The following is an 11297-nucleotide window of genomic DNA, read 5'->3' on the forward strand; positions in this document are numbered from 1 at the left end:
TCGCTCGCGGACGCGTTCGACGCGGGCGACGGCGCGGCCGCCGAGACCGAGGCGGCGGCGAAGACGCTCGCGAACCTCGCGGGCGCGCTGACGACCAAGGCCGGGGGCGGCGACGCGACGGACTGGCTCGGCGACGCCGCGCGCGCCGCGCTGGCGGCCGCCGCGGCGCCGCTCGCGGGCGTCGTCGCCGCGGCGCGGACCGCGGCGGCCGCCGCGGGCCGCGGCCTCGACGCCGCGGCGGCGGAGGCCCTCGTCGGCGACCGCCTCGAGGCCCTCGCGCGGGACCGCGCGGGCCAGTTCGACTACGCGTCGACGCGCGCGGGCGGCTCCGTCGTCCGCGCGAACACGACGGACGACTACGTCCGCGGGCTGCCGCTCAAGCTCCGCGCGCGCCACGCGCTCGGCCTCGACGACCACGGCCTGCCCCCGGACGTCATCCTCGCGTCGCGGCCCCACGGCGCGCCGCCGAAGCCGGGCCGCTGCTGGGCCTTCGCGGGCTCCGCCGGCGAGGTGACGATCGCGCTCGCCGCGCCCGCCGCGCCGGCGACGTTCGTCGTCGAGCACGTGCCGCGGCTCCTCACGTCCCGCGCGTCGGCGGCGCCGAAGGCCTTCTCCGTCACGGGCTACGAGGCCCTCGACGGCAAGCACGCCATCGACCTGGGCTCCTTCGTCTTCGACCTCGACGGGCCGCCCCTCCAGAGCTTCCCCGCGACGCGGCCGCCGCACGCGCCGTCCGTGAACTACGTCAAGCTCGCCATCGAGTCCAACCACGGCTTCGGCCCCTACACCTGCCTCTACCGCTTCGCCGTCCACTAGGACACCGGCACGGGTAAGCCATTTTGCGACACCGTCAACATCAACAATCCAAATCGGGGCGGCTCTCCGAGCTGGTGGCTCTCGGCGCTCCCCGTGGCAGGCAGCCCCTTCTTCTCGTACGATGCCTGCGCGGACGCTGCGGCTCGCGGTCGTCGCGCTGCTCCAGGCCTGCTTCGCGCAGAATTATGATCTCGGCGGCAAGCAGGTCAACATCCTGACGGTCGACTCCTTCAAATGCAGCAGCGACGAGACGCTGCCGCGCTGCTACGTCGTCACATCTGCGCCGTCGAAGAGCGACGCGGAGATGATCCACAACTTCGAGGAGATCCAGCTGACGCGCCTCCTGGGCATCCTTCCAGCCAGCCACGAGGACATCGGCACCTTCTTTGGCCAGATGGTGCTGAGCATGCAGCGATCCGGGCCCGTGAAGCTGTGCGTGCTCGAGCACATCGACGCGGAGACGGCCAAGAAGATCCGGAAGCAATTCCCGAACATGTTCAAGGCGACGAGGTCGCAGCTGCCCTTCGACGGCAAGGGCCACGACGAGGTCAGCGCGAAGCTCGAGGACATCGCCGCCGCGCTCGAGAAGCAGGGCAAGGGCTACGAGCAGAGCCCCTCCTTCTTCAACGAGGCCATGTACACGTACAGGGCCGAAGCCACCGCCGCGGCCGAGGCAAAGAAGAAGGCATCCAAGGCCGGAGAGTTGTAAGTGTCTCGGACCGCGTTTGGGAGGGGCAACTTGACGTGCACGGTGAAGGTGAAGCTCGGCCGGCATGCATATGAGCTGTGCGAATCGATGAGCGCCGGGCGCCTAGGCAGCGCTGCGATCGACAAATTGCCGCAGTGCTGCGTGTGGCTCGCGCTCGCGGACGTGCATTCGGCCGAGCTCGTTGCAACATCATGGCGCGCGGCCCTGCGCGACGAGTCGCTCTGGCGGCGGGAGGCGCTGGCCCGCGCCCAGCGCGGCCACGACGACGCCGAGCTCGAACCTATAGTTACGTGGCGCAGGTCCTGGCGCGCGACGCTGCTGGGCGCCGCAATTGTCGTGCCAACCGAGGACGCGCCGCCGGCCGACGACGCGCCGACGGCCGACGGCGTTGTCCTGCCCTCGCGCGACGCGGCGGCGCGGCTCGTCGCCGCCGGCCGGCCGGCGCTCGCGCGGGGTTGCATGCAGGCGAACGATCTGACCGGCTGGACGCTCGCCGCGCTCGCCGCGCGGAGCCCGCGCCGGCTCGTGCGCTGCGTCGCGCAGGGCGAGCCGTGCGACGTCCGAATGACGCTCGCCGACTTCGCGCGCTACGCTGCGGACCAGCGCGACGCCGAGCCCCTCTACGTCATCGACGACCGCGTGGCCCAGGACGGATCCGGCGACGGACTCGCCTACCCGCCGCTCCCGTCGCTCGGCGCGGACGACGACGTTTTCGCGGCGCTCGCTGCGGATCCGACGACCGACGACGACGCGCTGACGGCGCTCGCGCGCGAGCGGCGCTACGTGCTCGCGGGGCCGCGAGGCGCAGGGTCGAGGTGGCACGTCGATCCCGACGGCACGGACGCGTGGAACGTTCTACTCTCGGGCCGGAAGACCTGGGCCTTTTCGCCGCCGGCCGCCGCGCCGCCGCGGGGCGCGCGGTTCGCGCCGCGCCTGACCACGGCGACGTCCGTCGTCTGGACGACGGAGCCATGTTCCAGGGCATGGTTCGACGCCGGGCCGGCGGGCGTCGTCACGCAGGAGGCCGGCGACGCGGTCTACGTGCCCGCGGACCACTGGCACGCGACGCTCTGCGAAGAGACGTGCGTCGCCGTGACGCAGAACGTCGTCGTCGCGCGCAACGCGCGCTCCGCGGCGCTCAAGCTGCGGCGGTCGAAGCCGGCGCTCGCGCGCGCCGTGGCGCACTGGGCCTTCCGGAGGCGCGCGGACTCGTCGGATGACGATTAAGGCGCGGTCGCGTCCTAGATGGGGCGGCGGGGCGAGACCGGCGGCCGGCGCGTGTCGGCGCAGCCGATGGCGTCCATGACGCCGCAGAGGCTCGGGAGCGAGTCCTTCTCGTACTCGTCGCCGTCCTCCATGACGAAGATGTCGAAGCACTCCTCGGGCGCGGGCGCGGCGGGCGCGGGCGGCGGCGGCGGCGCGCGGTAGCCCTCGGGCGGCGACTGGTGGGGATCGTCGGTGAAGGCCGGCGAGCCGGGGATCGCCGGGAAGCTCATGCTGTTGGCGTTGAGGGAGAAGCGCACGCTGCGCCGCCGCGGGACGCCGTTCTCGTCGAGGTCGTGCTCGTCGAAGCCCGGCGACGTCGGCGTCGTGGGCGACCCCGCGAGCTCCCAGTTCTCGCGCGACACGCGGAGGCTGATGTCGGACGACGCCGACTGGGGCTGGAGCTCCGGGTCGCTGCCGACGCGCTCGAGGCCCTTGGCGGGCGGCCGGCCGACCTCGATGGGCGCGGGGCGGAGCGGCTTCTCGCGCGCCGCGAAGGCCTCCTCCTCGCTCACGCGGCCGAGCGCCGCCTCGATGCGCGCGTCGCGCTCGCTCTCGCTCTCGATGGGCGACACCCCGGGCGGCGCCGGCGCCGGCGCGAGGAACGCAGACGAGAAGAGGCGCGGCCCGGCGCCGTCGCCCGCGGGCGCCGCGGCCGCGGGCGCGATCGGCGACGCGGGCGCCTCGGCGGCCGCGGGCGCGATCGGCGCCGCGGGCTCCTCGGCGGCCGCGGGCGCGATCGGCGCCGCGGGCTCCGGCGCGGGCTCCGGCGCCGCGGGCTCCGGCGCGGCCTCCTCGGCGACCGCCGGCTCCGGCGCGGCCGGCTCCGGCGCGGCCGTCTCCGCCTCCGCCGGCGGCGCGCCGCGCGGGTTCGCGTCGCGGAGCTCCTCCCCCGCGAGCGCGCCGCGGTCGTCGTCGAAGGACGCGCCGGCCGCGACCGCCTTGCCGACGTCCGCGGCGACCTCCTCCGGCGCCGCGACGGCCGGCGCGGGCTCGTCGTCGGGCGCCTCGCGCTCCGCGACGTCGTCGTCCGAGTCGTCGGCGCCGAAGACGTCGTCGTCCATCATCGCGGAGAAGTCGAAGGGCGCCGCCGAGTTGAGGTACGCCGCGTCTCCGGGCGGCGCCGCGGGCGCCGGTTCGGGCTCCGTGGGCGCCGGTTCGGGCTCCACCGGCGTCTCCGCCGGCTTCTCCGGCTCCGGCGCGGGCTCCGCGACGACGGGCTCCGCGGGTTCCACGGGCTCCGCGACCGGCGCCGCCTCGACGGCCGCCTCCGCGACCGGAGGCGCCGCGACGGCCGGCTCCGCGACCGGCGCCGCCTCGGCGGCGGCCTTCGCGACCGGCGCCGCCTCGGCGGCGGCCTCGTCGGCCTCCGCCGCCGCGGCCTGCGACTCGGCGACGGCCTCCTCGGCGCGGAGGCGCTCCGCCTCGCGCTCGGCGGCGGCGGCCTCGCGCGCCGCGTCCGCGGCCGACGCCTCGGCGCCCGCGGCGAGCGCCGTCGCCTCGGCGTCGGCGGCGTCGAGGCGCGCGGCCTCGGCGTCCGCGGCGGCCTCCGCGGCGCGGTCGCGCTCGAGGGGCACCCGGGCCCGCTCGTCGGCGGCCGCGGCGTCGCGCGCGCGCGCCTCCGCGGCCGCGAGCTCCGCGGCCGCGGTCGAGATCGCCGCCGCGGCCGTGATCGTCGAGCCCCGGCGCGCCTCCAGAAAGACCTCGGCCTTCTGGGCCTCGTCGTGGGCGATGGCCGCGCTCGCGCTCGCCGCGGCGGCGGCGGCGGCCGTCTCCTGGACGGCGGCCTCGGAGTAGGTCGGCTTCTTTCCGCGGCCGCGGCCGCCGCGCGCGGGCCCGCGGCCGGACCGGCCGCCGCCGCGGCCCCGGTTCCCGAGCGAGAGGAAGCGCTGGTTGCCGCCCTGGGCCGCGGCGAGGCGCGCGAAGTGCTTCGTCTTCGCGGCCTCGTGCTTCTTGCGCGCCTGCTCCTCGTCCCACTTCTTCTTCTCGTCCTCGTCCATCTCCGCGACCTTCTCGGCCTCCTCCTCCTCCTTGACGGACGCGGCCTGGGCCTCCTCCTTGCGCTTCGCCTCGAAGTAGGCCTTGGCCTCGGCGGCGGCCTTGGCGCGCGCCTCGGTCCGGTCGGCCTTGGCCTTCTCCTCGTACGTGGCCTCGGCCCGCTCGACGGCGAGCTTCTTCGCCGCGGCCGTGGCCTCGGCCGCCGCGAGGGCCTCGGCCGCCGCGGCCGCGTCCGCGTCCGCGGTCTCGCGGGCCCGGCGCGCGTCCGCCGCCGTCGCCTCGTCCGCGGCCGCGGCCTCGTGGGTCGCGTGGGCCGCCGCGCGCGCCGTCTCCGCCTCGCCGCGCGCCTTGGACGACGCCGCGGCGCCGGCCTCGGCCGCGAGCGCGTCCGCGGCCGCGCGCGCGCGGAGCTCGTGCGCGGCCGAATCCGCGGCCAGCGCGTCGCCGTGCGCGCGCGCCGCGACGGCGAGGTAGCGGTCGTGCTCGGCCGCGGCCCGCTCCTTGGCGCGCGCGCGCTCGGCGATGATGCGCGCCTCGAAGGCCTCGTCCTCCTTCGCGGCGGACATGGACCGCCGCCGCGACGACGCGCGCTCCTCCGCGCTCAGCGCGGGCTTCGCGGCGACGGCGCCGGCGCCGGCGAGCGCCGCGACGGCGAGCGCCTTCGGCGGCGGCGAGAGCGCCTTCGGGCTCTGGTACGCGGGCTTTGGCGGCGGCGGCGGCGCCGCCTTCGGCGCGGCCGCCGGCGCCTCCGCCGCGACGACCGGCTCGTCCTCCGCGACGGCGGGCCCGTCGTCCGGCGGCGCGGCCATGGCCCGGTCGTCGTCGTCGTCGTCCGCCTCCATGGTCACCATCGCCGCGCCGTCGTCGTCGTCCTCGGGGATCTTGTACTTGTCGCCGTCGCCGTCGTCGTCGTCGTCGGGCTTCGAGTCGACGACGGCCGCGAACATGGACGGGTTCGCCCCGGAATTCATCTCGGGGATGGACTCCTCGGACCCGACGGTCGCGTCGTCGTCGTCGTCGGGGCAGGCGGCCATGGCGAGGCCGTCGCCGTCGTCGTCGTCGTCGCCGCCCATCATCATCATGCCGCCCTCCGCGGCGCCCTCGTCGTCGCCCATCTCGTCGAAGCCGCTCGAGAAGTCGTAGGTGGCCGCCGGGTCGGGCGCCGGACAGGCGGCCGGATCGGCGACGGGCGAGCCCGCGGAGGGCTCCTTGGGCTCGTCCTCGCGTTTCGTCGCGGCGACGGCCGCACCGGCGACGACGGCCGCGCCGGCGACGACGGCCGCGCCCCCCGGCCGCTTGAACGTCGACGGGGCCTCTGACTTGGGCTTGAGCCAGGCCGCGGGCGTCGTCGCCGCCGCGGGCCGCCACGACGCGCGCGCGGCCGGCGCGGGCGCCGCGGCCGCGGGCGGCGTGACGACGGGGACCGCGGCGGCCGCGGCGGGCGCGACTTGGGCGACCGGCGCAACGACGGGCGCGACCGGCGCGACGACGGGCGCGGCGGGCGCGGCGGGCGCGGGCGCCGCGACCGGCTCGGGCTCGGGCTCGGGCTCGGGCTCGGGCTCGGGCGCCGCGGCCGGCGCCGGCTCGGGCTCGGGCGCTGCGACAGCCACGGGCTCCGCGACCTTGGCGGGCGCCGCGACCTTGGCGGGCGCCGCGACCTTGGCGGGCTCCGCGACCTTGGCGGGCTCGAGGACCGCGACGCGCTCCGAGACCGTCGCGGCGGGCTCCGCGGCCGCGTCCTCCGCCTCGAACTTGCGCCAGCTGTCGGGGGCGACGATGCGGCCCACGGGCGACAGGGGCGCGGCGCCCGCGCCGTCGGAGTTGCGGCGCACGGGGCCGTCGACGCCGTCGACGCGCTCGCCCGTCGACGGGTTGAAGACGTACGTGCGCTTGAGCTCGGCCTTGGCCGCGGTCGCGTCCGCGCGCGCGGACTCGAAGAGGAGGCGCACGATCTCCGCCGTCGCGTCGGCCTTCTCGACGTCCTTGGCCGCGGCGCCGTTGGCCTCGTAGGACCGCCGTTTCGCGCGGTCGCGGAACGACGCGCACCGCGCGGTCGCGTCGAGGTGCACGAGCTCGCAGTGGTCGCTGGCCGTCTTCGCGCGGGCCATGGCCGCCGCGGCCATGTTCAGGAGCCCCATCTTGTGGATGCCCAGCGCCTCGTCCTTCATGAAGTCGTCGACGGCCGCCTGCGTCGACGCGACGCACTGCGCGCACTCCTGCGCGAACGACTTGGCGACCTCGCGCATCTTCATGCCGTCGGCGCTGTCCGCGAGGCGCCACTGGCTCGTCTGCTCCACCTGGAGCACCGTGAGCGTCTCCCGCCGCGGCGCCGCGACCGCGAGGATGGGCACGGCGACGCGCGCGGCGTCCGCGAGCGGCAAAGGCTCCGCCGGCTCGAGCGGCTCCGCCGGCTCGTCGGGCGCCTCGGCCATGGCCGGCGCGTCGTCGTCGTCGGGCGCCTCGGCCATGGCCGGCGCGTCGTCGTCGTCGTCGTCCGCCGCCACCATCATCATCGGGGCGTCCGCCTCGGCCTCCTCCGCCTCTTCCTCCTCCTCCTCGGCCGCGTCCTCGTCCGAGTCCGTGACCTCCTCGCCGCTGCTCTCCTCCTCCTCCTCCTCCTCCTCGTCCTCCTCCGAGTCCGTGACCTCCTCGCCCGACGACTCGGCGTCGTCGGGGCAGCCCGCCATGGCGCGGTCGCCGTCGTCGTCGTCGTCGTCGCCCATGAGCACGAGGCCGCCCTCGTAGGTCGCGCCTTCGCCGTCGTCGGCCATCGCTTCCGAGAGCGCGGACGCGCGGCGCACCTCCTCGTCGTCGGGCGCGCCGGCCTCGGCCGGCGTCTCCTCGTCGTCGCCCTCCATCATGACCACGCCCTCCTCCTCCTCCTCCGACGCGTCCGCCTCCTCGTCGCTGTCCGTGATCTCGACGAGCGACTCGTCGTCCGCGGCCGCGGCCTCCTCCTCCTCCTCCTCCTCCTCGGAGGTGGCGTCGCTATCGGTGATCTCGACCATGTCCTCCTCCTCGGCGATGCGCTCGGCCTCGGCCTCGAGCGCGACGGCGATGGTCCGCGTCTCCTCGACGTCCGCGGCGACGCACTCGAGGCGCTCGGAGCAGAGCACCTTCGTGTCCTCGACCTCCTGCTCGTGGGGCCGGTAGTAGGCCACGGGCGTGCGCGCGAGGGCCTCGGCGCAGATGTCGCGCGCCTCGGCGACGGTGTCGTCGCTCGCCGTCGCGGCCGCGCGCGCGGCGTCGACGTTGTCCGCGTCGCCGGCGCCGCCGTCGCGCGCGGCCGTCGCGTCCTGGAGGCTCAGCGCCGCCGCGAGCGCGAGGGTCTCCGCGCGGTCCACGAGGGGCGACATGGCGCGCGCCTCGTCGGGCACGTCCTCGCAGACCATGGTCCGCCGCTCGCGCTGCTCGTACGCGGCCTCCTTCCGCCGCTCGCCCTGGATGAACCTGTGTGGAAATCAAATCTTCAAACCGACTTCAATGTGAGCGTATACGACCGTTTCGACGCGAGGCTTTCTGCTGTGCTTCGAGAACTCGACGAGAGCAATCGATTCGTCCAAAAATCAGCCGAATCGACTTCGATTTGACCGAGATAGAGAGTTCTGAAGTTTGGCCCCGACGTCCCAGCTCACTGGTTGATTTGCACACAGGGATGAACGTGAGCTTCACGGGGCGGCCGGCCTTGGCGATCTTCTTCTTGATGAGCGCCAGGGCGCGCAGGGGCTTGTCCGCCGCCGGCGCGTCGATGACCTCGCCGTCGATGGCGATGAGCTCGTCCGTGGGCTTGAGTCGCTTCTCCTGGCACGACCCGTACGTCTCCTCGACCTCGACGAACATGCGGCCCATGGCGCCGTAGCGCGCGATGAGGATGCTGAAGCCGAGCTTGGGCGTCGTGAAGACGTGGTTGAAGACGATGCCGCTCGCCGCCATGGTCATGAGGTGGTCCCTTAAAAGCTCGCGGACGTTCGCGTCGTACTCCCTCAGCAGCCGCGTCTGCCGCTCCTCGTGGGCCGCGGAGCCCCGCGGCGGGCTCGGCGCGCCCGGCGACGACGGCCCGTTCAGGAGGCCCAGGCTCCGCGCGAGGTGCTCCCGCTCCTCGTAGATGGCCTTGTCGAGCGGGTCGTAGCCGAACATCTCGTGGCGCCGCTTGATGTCGGCCTTGGACGCGCCCTTGGCCTTGAAGAAGCTCACCTCGTAGGACCGCCGCCGCTCCTTCGGCGACCCCGACGCCGGCGTCCGCGGGGACGACCCGCCGCTCCGCGGCGACCGCGCGCCGCCGCCGGGCCGCGGCGTCCGCAGCTCCTCCTTGAGCTCCTCCTTCTCCTCGCCGCGCTTCGCCGGCGTCGCCGCCGCCATGGTGCGCGGTCACGGCCGGCGCCCGCTCGAAAGACGCGCGCCCCCCGGCCGCCGCCGCCGCCGCCGCCGCGTCCCGAGTCGTGAACGCCGACAACAGGAGAAGAGCACGTCTTTGTTGGGCTGCCAGAGTTCACAAAATAACTCCTCAAGATTCGTCAAGGATCAACAAGCTCCTTGTTGACCTTGACCTTGACGTCGGAGCGACGATGATCGAGGGCAAGGCTTGCAATTATCGCGTGCGACGACCGTAGCCAGCAGACACACGCGAGCAACCATGCGCGCAGCGCTCCGCGCCGTCGCCCTCGCGGTCGCCGCGCCGATGGCGACGACGGAGTGGACGGCCAAGGGCACGATGCGCTACCTCTGGGCGACGCCCGTCATGGAGTACGCGGACCTCTTCAACGAGGAGCAGCTCTGCATGTTCGCCCAGGACGTGCTCCTGTCCTGGCAGACGTTCCTCGAGGCCGGCGAGGTCGACCGCGTCACGTCGGCGACGGAGACCGCGTGGACGGACACCGACACGGACCGCTACAACGAGAAGTTCTTCGCGTGGCAGCAGGCGTCGCCCGTGCCGAGCCGCACGCTCGACACGGTCTGGGCCGCCTTCGTGCACGCGGCCCAGATGTACGTCCGCGAGGCCGACATGGCGCCGCTCAAGTACCAGCGGCCCAACGACGCGGGGACCGCCATCGAGTGGACGACGACGGCGCTCCACCCGCAGATCGCGCGCGGCGCGGGCTACTGCTGGGGCGCCGTCCAGGGCAACGCGACGCACCACGACGTCCACACGCACGCCGGCGCGAGCCTCGCGGGGACGCTGTACCTGAGCGTGCCCGGCGACGGCGGCGCGCTCAGCCTCAACGACCCGCGCGGGCCCATGCCGCCCTTCGACGTGACCTACCGCGTCAAGCCCCGCGAGGGCAACATGGTCCTCTTCCCGGCGACGCTGCCCCACGGCGTCCTGCCGACCCACGGCACGCAGCCGCGCATCTCGATCTCCTGCAACCACCCGGGCCACTGGCAGCACTTCACGAACAGCAAGACCGTCTACGTCGAGAAGACGTTCGAGACGACCATGCTCACGCCCGCCGAACACCGCGCCAAGGCCGAGAAGGCCGCTAAGGGCGACCTGTAGCAGCGGCAACTTGACGACATCTTGACCTTTGCCTTTTTTTGTGCGAGGCCTCTGCTCTGCCACGCTTGGCGTCGAAGAGCGGCAGTGCGTGGGAGCAGGCGCGGCGCAACTGAGCGCTAGCGCGTCGGGTGGCGGAGACGACACGCAACCGAGCGCCAGCGCGTCGCGGCCGCGGCTCGTCGGAAAGGCAGCACCATGTTCGCCGCGCTGCCGGAAGCGCTGCAAGCGAGCGTCTTCTCCTACCTGGCACCGCGGACCATCGGCGACGCGCAGCTGGCGTTGCGCGCGGGCGCGGGCGTCGCGGACCTCGCCTGCTGGGTCGCGCTGCGCGGCGACGGCGGCTGCTGCGCGGCGCTCTACGCGGGCGAGGAGAGCTGGCGCTCGCTCTACGCGCTCTACGGCGCGGTCGCGCGCGACGTCGCCGCGCACGTGCCGCCGGCCGACGCCGAGGCGGCCGCGCGCTTCGTGCTCGTCGGCGGCGAGCACCGCGGCGGCGTCGAGGCCCTGGACCGCGGCGGCGCGGCGCTCGCGCGGCGGCGCCGCGCCGCGTCGCGCCAGCGGCTCGCGGAGGCCGCGCGGCGCCTCGGGGGCCTCGGCCGCTGGGAGGCCGGCACGGCGCTCGTCCGCGCGGCGCTCGGCGAGCCCGGGGACGCGCCGGAGGCCCCGCCGGACTCGCCGGAGGCGCCGCGCCGCGGCGGCCTCCTGCGGGCGCTATCGCGGCGACTCTCCGGCCTCCTGGGCCTCGGCGCCGAGCCCGTGTCGCCCGCGGAGGACGCGGCGTCCTCCGCGGCCGCGCCGCGGCCCGCGCGCTGGACCGCGCGGCTCCTCGTCGTCGCGTCGACGTTCCTCGTGGATCGGCTCTACGCGTCGACCTACGTCTTCGCGCACGAGGCCGACGGCCGCGACGTCTCGGACGCGCTCGCGTACGCGCGGCGCGCCGTCGCGGCGCTCGAGGCCGCCGAGGACGATGGTGATGACAATGACGCCGCCGTAGAATCCGACCCCGCGCGGCCGCGG

The 11297-nt window shown here is 75.1% G+C and overlaps 1 protein-coding gene across 1 annotated transcript; it reads left to right on the forward strand.

Annotated features, from left to right (window-relative positions):
* Nucleotides 1-471: 471 nt before the first annotated feature.
* Nucleotides 472-816, forward strand: AURANDRAFT_24706 (hypothetical protein; the record flags this gene model as incomplete). The annotated part of the gene is made up of 1 exon (XM_009037422.1): nucleotides 472-816. A coding segment is annotated over one exon (345 nt), but the record flags the coding sequence as incomplete, so codon positions are not given.
* Nucleotides 817-11297: the final 10481 nt, after the last annotated feature.

Source organism: Aureococcus anophagefferens, assembly GCF_000186865.1.
Source record: "Aureococcus anophagefferens unplaced genomic scaffold AURANscaffold_6, whole genome shotgun sequence".
Lineage (NCBI taxonomy): Eukaryota > Pelagophyceae > Pelagomonadales > Pelagomonadaceae > Aureococcus > Aureococcus anophagefferens.